At 42.7% G+C, this 20,392-nt stretch overlaps 1 protein-coding gene across 1 annotated transcript in view; it reads left to right on the top strand.

The window, feature by feature from the left end:
- The first annotated feature begins 436 nt into the window (after positions 1–436).
- Positions 437–20,392, top strand: part of DTNBP1 (dystrobrevin binding protein 1) — a 117,142-nt gene continuing 97,186 nt past the window's right edge. The window contains exons 1-5 of the mRNA XM_075921200.1: positions 437–705; positions 3,029–3,079; positions 5,783–5,833; positions 9,811–9,871; positions 12,970–13,102. Coding sequence (XP_075777315.1) covers positions 650–705; positions 3,029–3,079; positions 5,783–5,833; positions 9,811–9,871; positions 12,970–13,102 — 352 coding nt within the window. The 5' untranslated portion in view covers positions 437–649. The remainder of the gene's footprint in view (positions 706–3,028; positions 3,080–5,782; positions 5,834–9,810; positions 9,872–12,969; positions 13,103–20,392) is intronic.

Below are 20,392 nucleotides of genomic sequence, written 5' to 3'. Positions count from 1 at the left end.
ACCTGTTCCCAGCTTCCTGGGGAGCGCGCCGAGAGAGGGGACCACCCCTCCCCCCGCAACATGCTGCTCTTTGGCGGTTTCCCAACAGAGGAGACGACCCGGGCCGATGAACCGGCCAGATCCCAGGGGCGGATAAGGCGGGGCACAGACCAGACCCTGCGCCTCTCAGCGGCCAATCACGGAACCGCGCTTAAGGCCACAAGGCATCGCCAGGCCAGACAATCCCCCCCCCGAGCCCCGCGCGTGACGCTGCGTCCTCCCCCCCCCCCTCGGGAAGGCCGCACGCGCGACCGCAGCGACACAAGCAGAAGCCCGTTGGCAACGGCCTCCCCGCGCTCCTCCGCCTACGTCATAACACCGTTGCGCGGCCAGCGACGCAGGCGGAAGGGGCGGGACTCTCAGTGCCCCCCCCCGCTCCTTGGGGCGGGATTTCCGTTGACAGCCTGAAAGTCGGAAGGGGGAAGTAACTATCCCTCCCAGCCGTACGCGAGACGCTTGTATCCTCCCGCTCCACCCACCTAGCCCCTACCGCCGCCTCACTCTGCGCGCGGCCCCGCCCCCCAGCACGGCCCCGCGCTCGTGCCGCGGGGTGGGGGGGAAGCAGCGCGCGCGCGCGCAAGAGACGCGGTGCCCGGCCGGCAGGGGGAAGATGTTGGAGACTCTGCGCGAGCGGCTCCTGAGCGTGCAGCAGGACCTCACCACGGGGTGGGTGGGGCCGGTGTCGCCCTCCGTGCGCGCGCGGAGCCGGGGGGGGGGGGGGAGAGAGAAAGTTCCGCCAAGTCATTTCCGAGGAGCGGGGCGAGCGAGGCCGGGCTGGGGGAGCCGGGCGGGACTCGCGGCCCCTCCCCGGGGCGGGTGCAGAGCGAGCTCCGGTCTCTGCCCCGCTGCTGCGAGAGGCGGGAGGCGCTGTGGGGGCGGGGTGCCGCTCGTGCTCATGTCGTGGGGTGCGGGGGAGATGGGGAGGGAGACGCGCTGGCAGGCGGGGGAGGCGGGGTGGCAGCCCTGCCCTGCCCCGCCCTGCCCCGCCCCGCCCCGCAGAACTTGCCGGACCAAAGTCGAAGGTGACTCTTTTCCTGAGTGGCCCCGTAGCTTACCCAGCTCACTAAATGCTTGCGAGCCGTCTCTGGGCGGAGCAGTTGTGACTGTCCTGGGGGAGGAAGGAAGGGCTCCAACTGTGCGTTAAGGAGTGGGAAAGGAAAACCAAAAATAGAAAGCGGAGCACTTCAATCTGCCCTGCATCGTCTTTACTGAAGAAAGACCCCACTTCCTAGCAGAATTTTATAATTCACCGTGGTTCCTCACTTATGGCTACATCTTGTGGACTTACCCAGCCGCTTCGCGGTCTGATAAATGAATCTCATTGAACGTCTGTGGGATGTAGGAGCAAAAAGGTTGGCCTACACTTGAAAGAACCCCCCCAAAACCCTGATGACATAGCTGTGCTGAGGTGACATTTCATGTAGACATAGGTATGTCATCATTTGGAGAGATTGTGATCCTAACTTGATAAGGAAAAAAGCCCTTCTGCATTTAGGATGTTAAATTGCAGTTAATTGACTATCCCAGTTTGCTGGGGCTCTTGTATATTTCAAAGGAGGAATGGGCTGCATGTGGGTGCCTGCTTTGAAATGTACAAGAGTTCGCCAGTGCCAGCTCTTGTGCATTTCAAAGCCATGAAGCCTGGGGTCAGCGGGGGACTCAGAGTCCCCTGCTGGCCCCGGGCTCCATGCTGCACTGCATGGAGAGCCCCAACAAACTCCCCAGCTCATCTGGGGTTCATCTGAAATGCCATGCGGAGCACGGGGTCAGTCCTTAACATACTTTATTCTGCATGTACACGAGAGGAGCTATGCTGATATGACTATAGCGGGAGGATCTTCAATAGCGCAGGCCACGCCTATGCTACAAAATTATGTCAATCTGACTTAAGTTCACGTATAGCCACTTCAGTTGTTAAATTGCAGGGTGTACATACTTACCAAGAGTGCTTGTGTTGATTGTATTGTCAATGTGGGAAATTGTGGAACAGCTCTTGATAGGCAGTATCAGTTGATATAAATGGTTCAGTATCTGTATTGATGCTAAATTGACCTAATTACATTGATTGTGATTCAGTGCCACTTGTACAGAGACATTGAAGTCAGTGGGAGCCAAATTTAAGTGAAGACAATGATCTGGTCTATACTATATGGTTAGGCCAGCATAAGCTGCCTTGCTTCGATCTACCTATAAATATGTCTTCACTTAAATTTGGCTCCCCCTGACTTCAGTGTCTGTACAAGTGGCACTGAATCACAATCAATGTAATTAGGTCAAGCTAGCATCAATACAGATACTGAACCATTCTTTTCTTTGTTTTTAAACCTGTTGTGTATTAATTCCATTTGGTAACATCCCCCTCCCCTTATGATTTAGTGAATTTGTTTGGTTTTACCTATACTTAGAAAGAGTTTAAGCTAAACCAAAAAAAAAAATCATGCTTATTTATATAAGACTTTCCACACAAGAGTTATACGTAGAGCCCTGCAAATCTGTAGATATCTGCTTTGTATCTTCAGGTATCTGCATCCATGAATGTAGATGCAGGGATCAGTGGCATACTTTTGCGGATGTGAATACAAATTTTGTGTCTGCACAGGACTCTAGTTATACAAGTACAATTAGGTGAAACTTTCCTGTGTAGAAAAGATGCAAGTGACTCAGGAGCATAAGTCCCACCGTAAAGGCATTATTGGGACTTGAACCTCTAAATCATATCAGGTGCAATTGAAAATCCCATATGCAGCTGTTTGTACAGCACTGTGGGAGACAAGGAACGGAGGAATAAAATCCATAGAAAAATCACTTTGAATAATAGTTTTGAAACATACAATACATGGAGAGACAGTTTTCACTTCCAAAAGGAACAGAATCAGAATTGACCGTTATAAACCACTGGATGCACCCTAAACACCTACTGTGTCAAGCTGTTTTTCTGGTAAAGTTGTGATAGTTAGCAAAGGCCTGATAGTTTTGTTTTGAATTATAGGTTGAAGACTTTGGGCGACAAATCAAGGGATGCAAAAATAAGCAAACAAAGGTATTTCTGTATGCTCAAATATACAGCTTTGTCATAATTTTATTTATAAAAAACCATTGTTTAAATATAGCTAATATACTTTGGCAAAACTGTTCATGTGATACGTTATTTCAGTGTTGTTTTACATAACACAGACATTTAATGGAGACTATACTGCTGCTCTAATTGACAAGAGGACTATCCAAAACCTATAGTTTCATAGAACTCTCTTGTTCCCATTTTTATAAAGTAGCTATTTTTGGTTCTCAAAACTCAGTATAAAGATTGATGTTTGCTGTGCCTAAATTATATTGTCCTTTATAATATAGTAAATTATACAGTATCAGTGGCCAAAACATTTATATTCAATTTATTATCTTTCTATATGTGAATGCCAAGTACCACAATTGTTCTTCCTATATTATGTTTTGAAGTATAAGAACAGAAGTAAGAGTCTTTGGTTGCTTAAAAAAATAACAAAGGGATGATAATTGCTGAAGAGAAATCATAAATCATTCTGCAGTATAGTTGAAAATAACTTCAATTATGTTTCTCAAGTCAGCATTTTAAAATGTCACTGTTTTCAGTGTGAACAAATGGCATATTTGTACAATATTCAACTAAAGAAAAATATAATTTGCTTTATAGTTAATAACATCTCAAATATAATTTGGTTGTATTTCGTTCAGGGAGGAGTGTTACAAATTTCCTTTAAAAACCCAAACAGAGGACTTTTAAACCAATTAAATTAATTGTTGCATTCTTGCAATTCAGAAGTTAACATTTGGAACATCTGTTTTTTTATAACTAAAAATTTGCAAGTTAGTTATCCATAATGTCGGCCAAGGCTAAAATATGTTGTTGGAGGAAGGTTCAGTTAGTAATTTTAGGAAACTCCCTTCTGTTTGTAAGTGCTATAGTGGTACAAATACAAGTTGAACCTCTCTGTTCCAGCAACACCTATGGTCAGGTAGGACCAGAGAGTCCTACCTGCAGAGTTTCTAGGCTGTGAGTGGAGCTGATCTGGCAGGGGGCAGCCCGTGGGGCTAGCAGCCGAGAGCGGAGCCAGGAGTGGAGCCTCCTAGCCAAGAGTGGAGTGCAGTGGAGCCTCCCATATCCCCAGGGGCCTGATCTGACTTCTGTACCACTTATGCCGCCAGACCCTTGCCCTGAAGGACCCAGGCAATGCTGGCTAAGTCTTTTAGTACTTGCTATGACATAAGATCAGGTCTCACTTTTTCAGAAACATTGGGTTAGAGCAGGGATGGGCAAAATTTTTTGAAGTGGCCCTGAGCTGCCTGATAGGGGCAAGGCCTAAACTGGAAGGGGCAGAGCCAGGATGCTTCTGGGCTTCCACGTCCCCGTTGCCCCTCCTTTCCACTAGGCACCCATGCCCCTGGCAGAGTGGGAAGAGGCTTTGCATGCTCCCCCACCCCCAGGGCAATCAGGGTTTGGGGGCAGAGAAGCCTCCCTTTCTCCCCTCCCTCCACCCCCAGGAGCCCGCGGCACTTCAAAGTGCCACATGCTCCTCGCAGGGCAGGAGGAGGCTTCACACATTCCCCCTGTCCCCAGGCCAGTCAGGGCCTGAGGGCAGGGGAGCATGTGATGTCTCCTCCTGTCCGGGAGCAGCATATGGCGCTTCAAAGTGCTGTATGGTCCTTCAGGGCAGGAGGAAGCTTTGCATGCTCCCCCACCCCCAGGCCCTAATTGGCCTGGGGGTGAGGGAGTGGCATGGCCTCCATGGACTGAATCAACCTGCTTGGCGGGCCGGATCTGGCCCACAGAGGCCCTTTTGCTCACCCCTGGGTTAGAGCAATCTTAAAGCTCTATTAGTCTCTCGCCAGGTGAACACAAATATGACTTTAAACCGCATCTGCTTTCTCCCTATTGGCCAGATTCTGAAGCAAATCTAATCAGCTTGGTCTCTGAGTCTAACTAATAAGCAACTGTTGTCATATTATTTACATCACATATGCCATCATTCAAACGTATAACTGCTGTTTCAGTCCATTCTGAGAATCTCAGGATCTGAAGTGAGGAAAGCTGTGATGTAGTACAATGCAGTTACAAAGTGTGGTCTTGCTAATATTTAGTATGTGTTAGAAGCATTGTAACTATCATTGTTTTCATATTAAGCTTATTCTTGCTGATAAAATATACTTAAGCTATTGGCTAAAAGTTATAGCCAACTAATTGACTATACTTGTGATTCAATATTAAAAATCTTTAAGAAATCTAATAACCAAGCTAAGTCAGATTTTTTTTTTTGTCAAAAGACAAGGTATTAACAGTATAGAAAGGAAAGAGTAAATACATCGATCTTTCCCAGGAAGCATAGTTTTGCAGTGTGTTCAGAACATCTTACACAGGAGATGAGCTCCCAGAATGCCACTTAAACTTTAAGTGCCTTGAACAGTGAATGCTGTGCACCTTATAAACAGCCACTCTATAAACAGATGCCTAGTTTAACTTACCACCTTGTATAATGCAATAATGAGTGGGGGAAAAAAGGAAAATGTTGGATCGATATCAGCTTGGCAGTGAAATTTTGTAGTTTTGTTTTTTTATGTTCTTGTAAAGTAGATTGCTTAGTATGTTTTGAACTAGGCTAGACCAAATGGTAGCAAATAGGCAGTGATTAATCCTGCACTGACAAGGAGATGGATTGGATGACCTTTTTCTCTTCCATTTTTAACTTGTGTAATTGTATGATTCTATTTACAGAAGTGTTCAGTATTTGCCAAAGTTTTCTGCTGGATTGGAATTGCTCAGCAGGTATGTCCTTTGATTTTTAATCTAATGTATTTTTCAGTTGGTTTCTTTCTCCAGTCAAAATATTACAGAAGGAACAAGTAGTAAATAAGATAATAAGAAAATGAAAACTCTGTATTGATTGCAGGTTCTGAATGATATATAGTAAATACAGCAAGTATGTATGTGCTTCTAATTGAATAGTGAGGACAGATACATGGGACAGGTGCCTCAAACACAGATCATCCTGTGCACTGAATGAAGCAGGAATATTGTGAGGTGGGGGAATGCTATGTGATCATATAATTATGTTAAATAAGAATCTCATAAAATTCGATTGCCCAGGCAACCTTAATTTTAGCATTTCCTAATTTAAGGTTGCAAGAGCAAATATTCATTCTACTATATTTCAAATCCAACAGTTCTTCTAACCTATCTCTGTGTAAATATATACTTAGGTTCCATGAATTAGATGGCAATAGTTATACAATGATCCAATTAATATCCCCTCAATCTAATTCTTTGGGTCCCAGTTATTTAAGGGACAGCTCCTCTCCCCCCCCCCCCAAATCAGGCTTCCATGCCACCTTTCAAAACCAGTTTATTAGAAGCTGCTCCAGAAATCCCTATAAAAGGAGTTTGCTTTGAAAGTAAAAAGTTTTTAGTTGAAAGCTTTAAATTAACCTACAGTATCTCAAGTCACTTTCCTTCCTTTTAGTATGAAGTGATTCTGAAATCTTGTCTCAGTAAGTGGTAACTAAGTTTATTCTTAAGTAAGCCATTAATTTCTTACTCTTTCCCCAAATCTGTCTTTGAAGAAGAGATGTTCCATACGTCCTGGGTGTGTGTGTGTTTGGAGGCAGCGGGGGATACCAAACCCCTACCGTTTCCTTTTTTTAAAAACTAGGCTATGATTTTTATAAAGTTCATCAACTGTTTTTGTAACTTTCCGCTCTATGAAAATAGAGGGACTACTATTTGTTATACAACTATTCAGATGTTGATTGAGAATTTTTTTGGGTAGGATGACAGTAATTAAGGGTTTTGAAGGTCATTCTGCTAAGTAAGGCAGTTTCATTGGTGTGTTTCTATTACATCTCTAATTTGGAGATTTGTACTTTTGGAGATTTATACTAGCTGGAGTTCTGTGCATGTATTTTATTCAGTACTAATATCAGTTTGGAATCCAGGTCTGACTGAGCCTCATTTTGGCATGGCAGTTGTGCAGGTACACTGCATACCTTCCTGGGAGTCTTACTCTTTGGCCTGGTATAAACTAGGGATGTTAACATTAATTTTATTAAGTAAATGTGTAACTGCTGAAAATGATTGTTGTTGTTCTTGCTCATGTTGTATTTTTGGAAGCTGTTGCCAAAATCATAAATTGCCTAGTGTTCTTTGTTCAGCTGTTTATTTCCCCAGAGTTTTGTTTGATATACTTTGAGATTGTGTCTAGTAAATGCCAAACATAAACTGTACGTCAACATTGGTCTGCATAGTTTTTGAAATTGGGATGAAAAGGACACTGCATTCATCTGGTCTATGTTTAAGTAGTCCAAATGTGACAATGTTTTATCTCTTAAAATAGAAGTAGTTGTTAGTGTATGAAAAGTTTTATGTTTGTACACCTTTGTTTCTGAATGTATATATCTGACACAGGCTTCTTTCAAAAGCATTGCTATAGTAAAACTCCAATGGTCCGGCATCTGACGGTCCGGCACTCCTGATGGTCCGGCACCATCAGGAACCCGGAAGTGCTCCGGGCAGCCAGACCATTGGAGCTGCTCTGCCTCCAGCTTCCCCGATTCAGCTGCTGCTAAAACTGACCAGCAGCTGAATCGGGGAAGCCGGGGGCAGAGCAGCTGGGGAGCTGCTGGATAAGTCCCCTAGCACTGCCCCTTCGGGCTGTGGGACTAACTGGACAGCACCCCAGGTGTCCCCGATTCAGCCACTGCTGAAACTGACCAGCGGCTGACTCCAGGAAACCTGGGGCAGAGCAGCTCTGCCTCGAGCTTCCTGGAATCGGCCGCTGATCAGTATCAGCAGTGTCTGACTTGGGGACACCTGGGGCAGAGCAGCTGGGGTGCTGTTGCGTTGGTCCAGTAGCACCGAGGAGCGGCGTTGTGGGACCAACCCAGCAGCACCCCAGCTGCTCTGCCCCAGGCGTCCCCAAGAGCAGCTGGGGTGCTGCCGGGTAGGTCTCGCCGCGCCACGGTTCGAGGCCTCACAATCGACAGATCAATCGCAATCGACTTGTTGGTGACCACGGCTATAGACTACATGCATTCCCCACCTCCCTCCCCCACCAGTAAATTTTTTAGCAGGCTGACCAGCAGCCTGACTCAGTTCTGGCTTTCACGAGGTCTGGGACCTACCACTGCAGCTCTGCATTTAAAGTGTATTGGCAGGCAGCCTGGCTCAGTTCTGGCTCATGCCAGGTCTGGGAGCTCAGCTTGCTCCGCGTCTCCCCACTCCCACCTCCCGGTATAGGGGCTGCTGCCACTCTGCACTACTGCCTCTGATACAGAGGCAACAGTGCAGAGTGACAGGGGACTCTTCAGGAGTGGGACTGGCGCACACTGGCTGCTGGCCACACCCCGGGGACTATAGAATAGTTGAGTAATAGATAAAAATTCATGAGGTTAATCGACTATTCAATTAACTGATATTTAACATCTGTGTTTGTGAGTTTAGTCACCAATAGAGGTTAGGCAAGAGTTCTGAGAGTCACAGAGGTGCACTAAACCCACACTGAGGTACTTTAAGTCTCTCTCTGCGTTTGGGCAGAGACTAGAAAAAATCAGTTCAGTTCATTACTACAGATACTCCCTTTGTTTAATAAATTGATTAGTTTTAAATGCAGAACATATTTTGATCAACTTCTTTTTTCATATGTGTCTAGCATATCTAACTTAGTTTGGTTAAATTTAATTATTAGAAAATGCTGTGTTTATGCATTTTAATCTAAATCTCATCCAGTTGCAGCTTCACAGAACTGACAAGTGTGTGTGTATGAATTCCAAAGAATTCATAAGAAATATGCATAATTCACCATTTCTAACACGAGCTATATAGCTGCTTAAATAAATGTGTATAGATATAATGTATCCTCCAGGTTAGCAAAGAACCAAATTTAGGTAAAGGCAATACTGTATTTAGCTGTAAGTCAACATGGCTTAATGGCTACCAACCAATGAGAATTGATCTCGTAAGTAAATAACTAAAATACAAATTGATATAAATCAAGATTTTCTGTGATTTAAATCATGATTAAAATTGGTGCTTTAAATCACTTGGATATAAATCAGTCCACCCTGCACTATGCAAAGGTATATTGTACCTCCATAATGTCTTCTGATTTGTTTTACACCTACTTGTATATCTTAGGTATCTCGATCCAAAAGAATTTACTATAGTAGGGCCTCAGTCCTCTAAGGGTCTTTAGATGCTATTCTAAATAAATTAATAAAAAATAATAGCTTGCAGCATCTGGAAGTGCACCTGGCATTTTAATTAACACTCACTGTATGGATATGAAGAACTTAGAAAATTCTGGGGTCAGTGGTCTTACTGAATATTCCAGTAAGAGTTTATGTGGATATGTGTATTTTAAGGGCAAGATGCCATATGCCCAAATACTTTGTTTAAAAATTCTATTCTGAATGCTATTTGTGTTATATACAATTCTAAGAGCTGTAATGTTAGTGTTTTATTGCTTTCTTCCTGGGATTATTATTTCCAATAGTATGTTTTAGTTGTCTCTTTGTACAGTTTTACTTGGCTGTGTTTTCTAGCCACGTTAATTAGCAATTTAGGAAAGCCATGAAGCACTAAACGGCAAATGCATAGTTTTCATCTGGGACAATATTCTACTAATGTGGAACTTACATTTAGATATATACAGATAAGATGAAACACCAGCATTCATAATCTTTGTTTTGAATTGGGAGCTGAATTTATGGTAATCATAACCACAAATTTTTTTTTTTTATTCTTTTGAGGTATGAAGACTCTTGGGCAGCCCTTCACAGAGGAGCTAAGGAATGTGCAAAAGCTGGAGAGGTAAGAAAAAATTACATCAGTTAAAATAACTGAAGAACTGTGCAAAACTTGCAAAAATTTTAATATATATATAAGTATTTTGAAAAAATACTCAAATTACATTACAGTTGGGTAATTGTTAAATTGGACTCGACTATTTTTACTTGGTTTAATCCGATACAGTGACATCTCAGAGATTAAGAATACTTCTGGAATGGAGGCTGTTTGTAACTCTGCACAAAATATTAGGGTTGTTCTTTTGAAAGTTTATAACTGAGTATTGACTTCATACAGCTTTGAAATTTTACTATTCAGAAGAAAAATGCTGTTTTCCCTTTATTGTTTTTAGTAGTTTAAAACAATACTGTGTCTGCTATTTCTGTGTCTCTGCTGCCTGTTTGTGCACTTCCAGTTCCAAATGAGGCGTGTGGTTGACTGGTCAGTTCATAACTGTGGTGTTCATAACTATGAGGTTCTGCTACATTTAACCAGAGCCTTTCCCTTCTCCGGTGGATCAACCAACAGGGCCGCAGTGGGCCCGGCGGTGCGGAAGGAGCAGCTCCCACTGCTGGTGGCAGTGTGGTGGGAAGGAGTAGTCCTTGCTGCCCATGGTGCAGTCACAATTGAATTGGGGCAACCCTTGTTGCCTGCAGTCAGTGGTTAACCAGTTAAGCAAATCATTTAAACATTCTGGGTGATTTTTTTACATCCCTGACTCCTATATAAGAACCATTTGGCCTTTGAATGTTAATAAAGTAATCTGTGAATAATTTAATGTTCAGTAGTTTCCCATATTAGTATTAATTTCAAATATTAATTCCAATATTTGTGTTCATGCAACATTTTATTCTTTATATTTTAAAGATGATATGGGTCAGTTGGTGATAATTTTGTGCCCTCTTTTCCTTTACAATATTTACAGAGTTCTGAAAGACTTAAAAATTTTCCCCCCCTTAGAGCAGCATAATTTTTAACTTTATAAATGTCTGGAATCTCAAGTTTATCTTTCCTTAAGAACTTCTTTGGAGGATCCAGAGATGTGAATTGGGAGCTTTTAGCTCTTTATTGCAAGGGCAGCAGGGCAAATAAAAATTACTGTTTTAAAAAAATAAATAAAAATTATCCAGTTTTTTAAAATTTAAATTAAATCCAGATTTTAAAAAGTGAAATTATTACAGTTAAATTAAAGCCATACATTATAATGTAAACTAAATAAAAATACTAAGTAGCAAATGTTTGTTGCCAGGTTTTAAAGAGTCTATCATTGCACTCAGGGAAATCACTGGCTAAGTATCTGAAATCAAAATTTAAGTGCTAGCTTTTGAAGACCCACAGAAGAAAATTTTTCTTATTTTGGTTTACTCAGCTAGTTCATTCAGAGTTAAGTAACCGGTTGCAGTTGAAAAAGCAGGGAATCCTTTTCTGCTTCCAATCTATGTATAGAGTGTAGGAGAATGAGATCAGCTGGTTATAAAATTTTGAAGGATGTAGTGTCTGGAAACATTTTGTTCAGTTCATTTACTATGGATATTTCTCCCTTTTGATTAATAAATCAGCTCGTTTAAAAAGAAGAACTTGTTTTGATAAACCTTTTCTTATTTGTTAAGGCCATTTAGGGTAGCTTTATTTAATTTAATACTCCTGAGAGAATTCTGCATCAAGAAATAAAAATTCTGAATATTTTTGGCAAAATAAAACAATATAATTAAATCATTTCAATTATTTCCTGACAAGTATTTTGAAATAATTACAACCATTTTCAGTTATTTTTGTATTTCTCCTCCAGCTGGACTAATGCTTCTAAGTGGCAGGGACATGCCCAGACTTACCTCTATGGTGACTTACCTTTCCCCTGGCTGCTCCGGGTATCCAAAGAGATGTGCCATCTCTACTGAGGAGGGGTGAATGAGCATTGGTATAGCATTTCTTTGCTTCCCCCACATAAATCTTTTTTCTGTACAGAAGGCAAAGAGAATCTGTGTGGGGGTGGGGCATGTTTTTGTGTGTGCTCAATGGTGCAGAATTTTTCTGAGTAAAATAATACAAGTTTTTAAATGCTGTTTTTGTCCATTTTAATTGAACTTGAAATTTCATTGAAGTAGCCCTTGACATACTCAAATAAAAAATGCATCATTCACCTTTTTCTATCAGGAAAAGTATGAATCTGAATAAATGTATGTTGAGCTATATAATTGCTTAAATCAATCTGTATAGATAAAGCATATTCTCTTGGTTAAGAAAAATGAAACACAATTTAGTGTAAAGGCTATATTTAGTTGCAAATCAACTTATTTTAATGGTTACCAATCAGTGAGAGAAAAATAAAGTACATATATAAAATAGGGATGTTAAAATGCGTGTAATTGATTAACCGTGTAACCACTGAAAATTCCAGCAGTTACATGCGGGGTGGCAGCCAGTTCCCTGGAAGGTGACTCCCTATGAGCTAGTACATGTGGAGAGCTGGCTTTTGAGCCAGTTCCCCATGTCTACTGGCTCCTGCCTGCTGCCCCGCGCTGCTATCTCTGTATCAGGGCACATCTAGACTACCCTCGACTTCCAAAAGAAGATATGCAGATTTGGCGCGAGGCAGCAGCATGTGGCGCAGGTGGCTTCCAAGAAGTTGGAAGTTGGACCAGGAAGTTGGCATCATGTAGCCTTTTGGGTAACCTGTTTAAATGGCTACACTCTTACATCCCTAATATAAAATGCCGGTTTAAATACTGGTTTAAAATCTTCTATTTAAATCATTCTGCCCTTAAGGACAGGGTATTAAGAATCTTAAAAGATTGTAAACTGGAGGAGAAGAGGGCCAGAATTGTCACAGAGAAGATGTTTTGTAAATTTTTATTCCTGAAATAAGTAGAAATAAATATTTGATTTTAAATGGCAAAAGATACATTTTATGGCAACTTCTTGTTAGTGCATATTGAACTTAAACATTAAAAAAACCCATAACCTTTACTAAAGCATACTTTGAACATCTTCTCTCTCAACACTGAAACTTCATTGGTCTAGTCATAGACTTTGTGGATGCATAAGGCTGAAGTTCATAAGTTAATAATCACTTTTGCAAGTAAACATAAAGTATGTTTTGTCCTTCATTGTAAATATTACAGCTAGTGGATAGTGAAGTTGTGATGCTTTCTGCACACTGGGAGAAGAAGAGGAATAGTCTAATAGAGCTGCAGGAACAGCTCCAGCAAGTTCCAGGGTTTTTGGCAGATCTGGAGTCCATGACAGCAAATATAGGTAAGCTGTGTGTGATATTTCTTTTTAACAGGAGTAAAAAACAGTGTTTTGTTACTGACTAATTTTTTTAGAGTTCAGCTGTTCTGAGAATTGTAATTATAAAGCTATTTTTACTCTCTACTAAAATGATTTCACTGTTTTATTGACGGTCTCTATTGCTTAAATCCTTACACATTTGTAACGGTTGCCTGAAAACTAACTAACTAACCATATATAATTTGAGTATATTTGAATACTGAATCTGTATACTCTTAGAGAATTTGTGTTATCTGTAAATTGCATTTCTGAAAGACTTCCCTAATTTGGAACACTTCAGTTGATAGCTAAAATAAAAGCAGGAGTATTTTTAATTGTACGTTGTTGTTGGTTGCTATAGCTACAAAATTTGTGGGTTTAGTTTCAGTAGCTAAGACACTTAGGGAGTGTAGGGATGGCTTTCTTGAAAGGTGTTGGTTTTATCATAAGCCGTGTTTCCAGCCCTGCCTATCATTAAGGTTGTCCAACAATGCCCTTTTATCTGTTTTTCAGCTTCTTACAACTTTTCAAAACAGTAACCTTTTGCATAGAAGTTTTCTGTGACTAGCTCATTTTTTTTCAAGATATTCAGCATGTGGCAGACAAAGTCGTTCACCCGTTTCCAGGCATATAACTAGGGAAAAATAAATTTTGATCAAGTTAAAAAAGTCTGGTAATTTTTTCTTTAAAAAAACTCTTGTGTTCCCAGGCATTGAAATTTAGGAGGAGAGTAGCTTTTGATTCAGTGATGTGCCTTTACGTTGTCCTCCTTAAAATCTGCTGAAGTTCAGTCAAGTTTATAAGCATTTAGAAAAAGTACAGTTTGTACATGCTCAATAGAGACTTAATACGTTTTATCAACTAAATTCCCCAAAAGATTCTGTTTGTACTGGGCATGCTGCAGCCTAAAACAAAGCAGGACTTTCAGCAATTGCAGCTTGGGGCTTCTGTGGCCCAAGTTTGTCTGGGCAACACAAGTGAGAGCAGGAAAACTCTTTTTCTGTCATGTCAGTGACATTCCTGTTGGTAAGTAGGCGATGTGGAGGAGGAAACTGCCTGGTTCAAATGCAGAAGAGGCAATAGTTTTGCAGGGGCGCACAATCTGTTGGGGGGGGGGGCACTTCACAAACTTTGGTGCATGGGTTGTGTGTCGGTTCTGGTCCCCAGAAGGGACGGTTCCCTTTGGTGTGAGCCCCTGGAAGGGGAGGAGACTTTGTGCACTCCCCCGCCCCTGGGCAACTGGGACATGGGGGAGCATGTGAAGTCTCTTGCCCCACTCACCCGCGCCCTGCCAGGGGCATGCAGCGCTGAGAGGGAACCGCCAGCCATTTTGAACAGCTGGCAGTTCCTTCTAGGTGCTGCGTGCCCCTCATGTGGGAGGAGATTTCATGTGCTCTCCCGCCCCCAGCCCAATTGGGATGTTGGGGCAGGGAAGTGCATGAAATCATTGACTGTTCAGAATGGCTGGTGGTTCCCTTTAGGCATCTTGTACCCCGGTGGGAGGATGGAGCGTCCAGGTGCTTTGAACAGCGAATGACTTTGTGCACTTGGTGGGGTGGTGGTGGTGGCTGGGCAAGGATTGGGAGCCAGAGAAAGAAATGGTGTGAGGGTGGGATAGGACCAAATAGGTGTGTATTAGAGGGATGGAGACTGAGAGATGAGATGAGGGTGTGGAGAGAGAGTGGTACTGAGGACTAAGGATGTTAAGTATTGGGTAATTGACTAATCAAATAGTCAATGCATTTCTGCATCGACTATTCGATTAGTTGATGGGGCGCCTCCATCTTTGAAGTGTAACAACAACCCTAGGGTGGCGGCGTTTCAAAGTGGCAGTGCCACACGGAGCCTGGGATCTCTCAGGCTCTCTGCATCGCTGCTGCTTTGAAATGCCGTGAGGAGCCCGAAGCTGGGTTCCCTGCAGTATTTCAAAGCAGCAGCACCAAGTGGAGCCCGTAATCAGTTGGAGAGTCCCCACCTGATCACGGGCTCTATGTGGCGCTGCCTCTTCGAAATGCCATGAGGAGCCTGACACCAGGCTTCCCACAGCATTCAAAGCGGCAGCACCTCACAGAGCAGCTGATGCTGGGCTTTGTGCAGAGTTGCTGCTTTGAAGTACCCTCCTTGCTACCTCTATTTGATAGAGGCAGCAAGGAGGGGGAAGCAACTAGTTAACTATCCTGTCGACTAGCCGATAAGCATTTACTTATTGGATAGTTGACTAGTCCTTCACATCGCTACTGAGGACCAGTGGGTGAGCAGAGAAATGCATCTGACAACAAGTTCTGGGGTGGGGTGAAGAAATGAGACTGGCTGGGCAAAGAGACTGGGACACGTAACTAGGGGATACACTGGGACTGTGGATGCTGGAACTGAGATACAAGGGAATTTGAGGTGGGAGATTAGGACTGGGAGTCAGAGGTATGGGAAACATATCATAATGGTGGTGGAGTCACAGATTGGATAAAGAGATGGGGATGGAGAACTGAGGTTTGAACAATGGGATTTGGAGGGGGAATTGGAACAACCGGGTGAGTAAAATTAGGATTTCTGGACAGAAACTGGGGAATGGAGACTGAGATTGGGATGAGAATCCCAGGATCAGGAATAGACAGGAGCAAGACAGGGATGGGTTGTGGAGGACACAGGAAGACTGGGCAGTGTGAAATGGGCAGAATTCTGTGCCCACTAGAGTGTACTCTCACTAATTCAGAAAATAACTATGTACTAAAACAGGGCTTCTCAACTTTGGAAGCTTTGCAGGTTACAATGATACTCACAGTACATGCTGAGGGCCGCAATTTAAGTGTGGTGGCATATACATGCAGATATATATACAAATGACTCTTTCACACCTACAGGCATGAATACAAAAATTAAGACAAGACTACACAACACACAGGGCCCATTTAAGTCACTTCTGTTTATATGAATAAAATGCAATATTTACCCAATTTCTACCCATGTGACAGCACTTTTAATGAGCAATGACAGTCGAGGAATTTAACTACTAAAACGCATATCAACAGAAGACCATTATATTGACTATTTTTTTTGTTTTGGCTTCAGAACAGTCCAGGACTTTAACTACTAAAACACATATCAACCCAAACTGTGCCACGGGCTGCAAACAAACAGGCCATGGCCTACGTGTTGAGTAGCCCTGTACTGGAATATATGTGGTCTGTATTTGTTTCTCAGAGAGTTATGATCTTTGGTGTTTTAGAAAAGAAAAATCAACATTGAAGACTGATATTTTTGAAAAACTTGTTTGTGCTTCAGCTTTCTAATTAATGCCTTGTAAAGGACATCTGATAAACTGCTTGCAGTAAAGGGAGAATTAGAAGAGTCTTAGGAAATAAACAATACAATATAGAGTAGGAATGTCAATGAGTAGTTGACTAGACAATTAACCAATAAGCCTTGGCTTATCGATAAATCTTGTAGACTATTTGCATTTCTCCCTTGCCTCTATCAGAAGCCGGTTTTCCCCCCCCCCCACCCCTCCCTGACACCAACTCCACAGTGCTGCCTGCCCCCCTGTGTTGCTGCCTCTTATCAGAGGTACAGCGGGGCAGGGTAGCCTGCTGCAAAGTAGCCCCTGTCTGGGACAGGTCTGAGCTCCCCGCAGACACAAGCTGCTCCACGGCAGCTTCCCCCTTACCTCCCAGCAGCCTCTGTCTGTGGGAAGCTCTTTTAATCTGGCTCCCCTCACGGACCAGCTCTTATGTGCCACCCCCTGCTGCTGCTGCCCCTGATACAGAGGCAGCAGTGTGGGGTGGCAGGGGACTCCCTGGGGCCAGAGTGCACTGGCTGCCGACCTTGCCCCCAGGGACTATAGAATAGTTGAGTATCAGAGGGGTAGCCGTGTTAGTCTGAATCTGCAAAAGCGGCGAGGAGTCCTGTGGCACCTTATAGACTAACTGAAGTGTTGGAGCATAAGCTTTCGTGGGTCTTTCGTGCATCTGACGAAGTGGGTCTTTGCCCACGAAAGCTTATGCTCCAACACTTGAGTTAGTCTATAAGGTGCCACAGGACTCCTTGCTGCTTTTGTAGAATAGTTGAGTAACTGATAAGAATTCATGTGGTTACTCGACTATTTTATTACCTGATATGTAACATCTTTAATATAGAGAGCATTCTTCTTTTAAATAGTATACCGAATTTAGTTTTGCCACAGTTTTCTTGTCTATTTCGTTTCCGAATTTAAGGCAAATATAGAATGCAGGTCATAAATGCAACTCTTCTGCCTCCTAGGGGTTTGTACAGTATTTCTTTCATATTGTAAATTTGAGCAAGCATTACTTACCACTGTCGTGTATTTCAAAGTTTATAGGTGTTTAGAACTAACTCATTCTCAGTATCCTCCATGTCAGTTTTCACAGTGGGCATTCCCCATTTCCATAGGGAGGCAGACTAAAGCTGTGCTCTGAGCATAGACTGTTCCTCAGGAAGAATGCTTCTGAATTCTTTGCATTGAAATGGCACAGGTGACAGATAAGTCTCCCTTTGTAAGAGAGCCTTTAGAAGATTTGTAAAAAATTAACTTTGTTTCTTCATTGTCTTCAAGTTTTTCTCCTCAAAACTCCTAACCAGATGTGGGCACTCAAATTCCTGCTACCTGCTGGCACATGGGCAAATTCTGTGCTGACATGCTTGAAAATGCTACAAAAATATCTCCTTTATTTAAAATTAAGTTTGATAAACTGACATGAGAAAGTTAGTGCTTAATCTGTTAAATGATTTAAATCAATATTTCTTTCTTACTGGTTAAATTAAACCATTCTCCCTAGATGCAGCACTAGCATAATGGCTCAGGGGTAATTGTCATTAACAGCGAGTTTCCATTAGCAGCTGGTGGCCCATGGAAAGGTTTGCATTGAACCAAGTGGGCCAAAAAATTTCAGAACCACTGAACTATGTGAGGTAAGATACATGGCCTGAGTTTTGAGGTATGAACAATTATAACCCTTTCAGTTTCAAATGTGAGATTTATTTATGGCTTTTGGTCAAATACCTAAACAATAAACCATCTCAATTAGGAACCAGCTGATATGTCTGAGCAACCTTAATAGCATGTACGTGCACTGACCTTTTGTGTAGTTTGTAGAGATGCTGTATGATGATCTAGCTTGCACCTTTATGATTCAGTATTCTTTTACACTACATCATAGGTACTATTTCAACCCTTTTTTTTTTTTTTTTTTGAAAAGTTCCTTATTTATCTCCTCTGGTAAGCTGCACCTCATTGCTGACAGTAAGACTTGGTGAAGGCAAGAAAGAAAAAGGGTTTACTTTTCATCAGTAGCTCTTGTTCTTAGATTGTATTCTATCAATGGAGACTCAGTGACCCTTCTTTTCTTCCTCTTCTGAGCCCAACTGCAAATAGAGCATTTGGAGGTATGGAGCCAACTAAAAGGATCGCGAGAGTTGGGTGTTAATTAGGGATGTTAAAATGTGTGTATTATGTAAATGTGTAACCACTGAACTTTTCAGCAGTTACACATTTACATGTGATTGGTGGCTCCCTGGGAGCTGGTACATGGGAAGCAAGTTTAAAAACCAGCTTCCTGCGTACACTGGTTCCCGCCTTCCCCTCCCCCGCTCATGCTGCAGCCTCTGATACAGAGGCACAGTACAGGGGCAGGGGTCCGGGTGTGTAACCGTGAAGGTTAACCAAGGCTCATCAGTTAATCATGCACATGTGTACACTATCACATCCCTAGTATTTATATTTCGGGTCTATAGAATATTGCACTGCAAAGAGAACATTAACTGTTTGGTATCTGTGACTGCAAAATGGATTTACTAGAATTTACGGTGGATAAGTAGGGTTGCCAGGTGTCCGATATTTGAGACATGTGTCCGGTAAAAAAAACCCAGAAAATACATGTAAAATGTCCGGTATTTTCTGTTTTTCTTGGACGGAAGGCTGCATAGGACATTCTTCCCCCGCTGTGTCTGATGGGGTGGTGGGAGTGTGGGAGCGTGTGAGGATTTAAAGGGGACGTGACTCTCTTTTTGTGAAACTATCTGGCAACCCTGCGGATAAGAATTAGAGCTGTTTTGCAATATTTTCACTAAAATAAAATGTTAACAATTTATACTTTTTTTTGAATGTTTTTGGTTCAGGGTCTGCATGTGCTTGGTTGCTTGCTTATGAAAGGGAGAGAGTACATCTATGTAACCAACCAAACAAACAAACAAAATCGGCAGAGCTGAACCCAGGCCAACTGACTTGGGATAACAGACTGCAAAATGGGAATTGTAGATGTTTGCCCAGGATTTGAAACCTGAGGATTGGGGGCTGGAGGAATGGATCTCAAAGCTCTGTCTTCAGCCCGAGTGGAAATATCTACACTTCTTGATTTTAGGCCCATAGTATAAGTCTGAATGAGTTAAACCAGCTCTGACACTTTTGCAACATTTGTGGTGGTTTTTGATTGCAGTGTGGACATACCCAGAAACTCTGATGCCTTACCCTGATGGTTAGTGCCTAGTTCTGATCCATGATTAATAACTGCTCCCAATCAGGCAAAGTAGGAACTTTAATCAGGGTCTCCTCCATTGTAGATGAGTGTCCTAACCACCAGGCTATTCATTGGCTATTCTGGGGTAGGTCAGTGAAATTTTTTCGCTGTCTTTCCCTCTCCTTCCCTCTTGGACCTGAGAACATAATTTTCACAAAAGCGGTTTCAGAATTTGACATGTGATAAAACTCATGGTTGAAAAATTCCCAGACAGCTCTAATCCCAGATCAGTGCCCTAACCATTCAACAATAGAATTTTTCTCCTCCTAATTATGATTTTGTAAAAAAGGTCAAAAGCTTTTGCTTTACTTTTAGTGTGTCATGTATACAAATTTTAAAGCCTTGAAAGTTGCTGCAAAACTGAATTGTTGTCCTCTAAAGAGCTCTAATTGGGATTTAAAAGATTAAGAATAAAATCACTATTCTTTACTCAAGTAAATAAGTTGTTGATTACATATATTGTTCCGCCGCTTTGCTCCCCGTCCCCCTGGTCTGCAGGCCAGGGAGACAGGTAGCAAAGCAGAGCAAAGCCGCGGAGCCCGAGGGCAGCAGGACAGCCAAGGCGCATCTGGGCTGTCCCGCTGCCCCCGTGCTCCGCGGCTTTGCTCCGGATGCCTGTGGTACAGCAGCTGGGGCGCTGCCGGTTGGTCCCGTAGCGCTGCTCTGGGCGCTACTGGACCAACCCGGCAGCACCCCAGCTGCTCTGCCCCAGGCGTCCCCAAGTCAGCTGCTGCTGAAACTGACCAGT

This window comes from Pelodiscus sinensis, chromosome 2, assembly GCF_049634645.1.
Source record: "Pelodiscus sinensis isolate JC-2024 chromosome 2, ASM4963464v1, whole genome shotgun sequence".
In the NCBI taxonomy this organism is placed as follows: domain Eukaryota; kingdom Metazoa; phylum Chordata; order Testudines; family Trionychidae; genus Pelodiscus; species Pelodiscus sinensis.
This window is presented reverse-complemented; position numbering and strand designations above follow the sequence as displayed.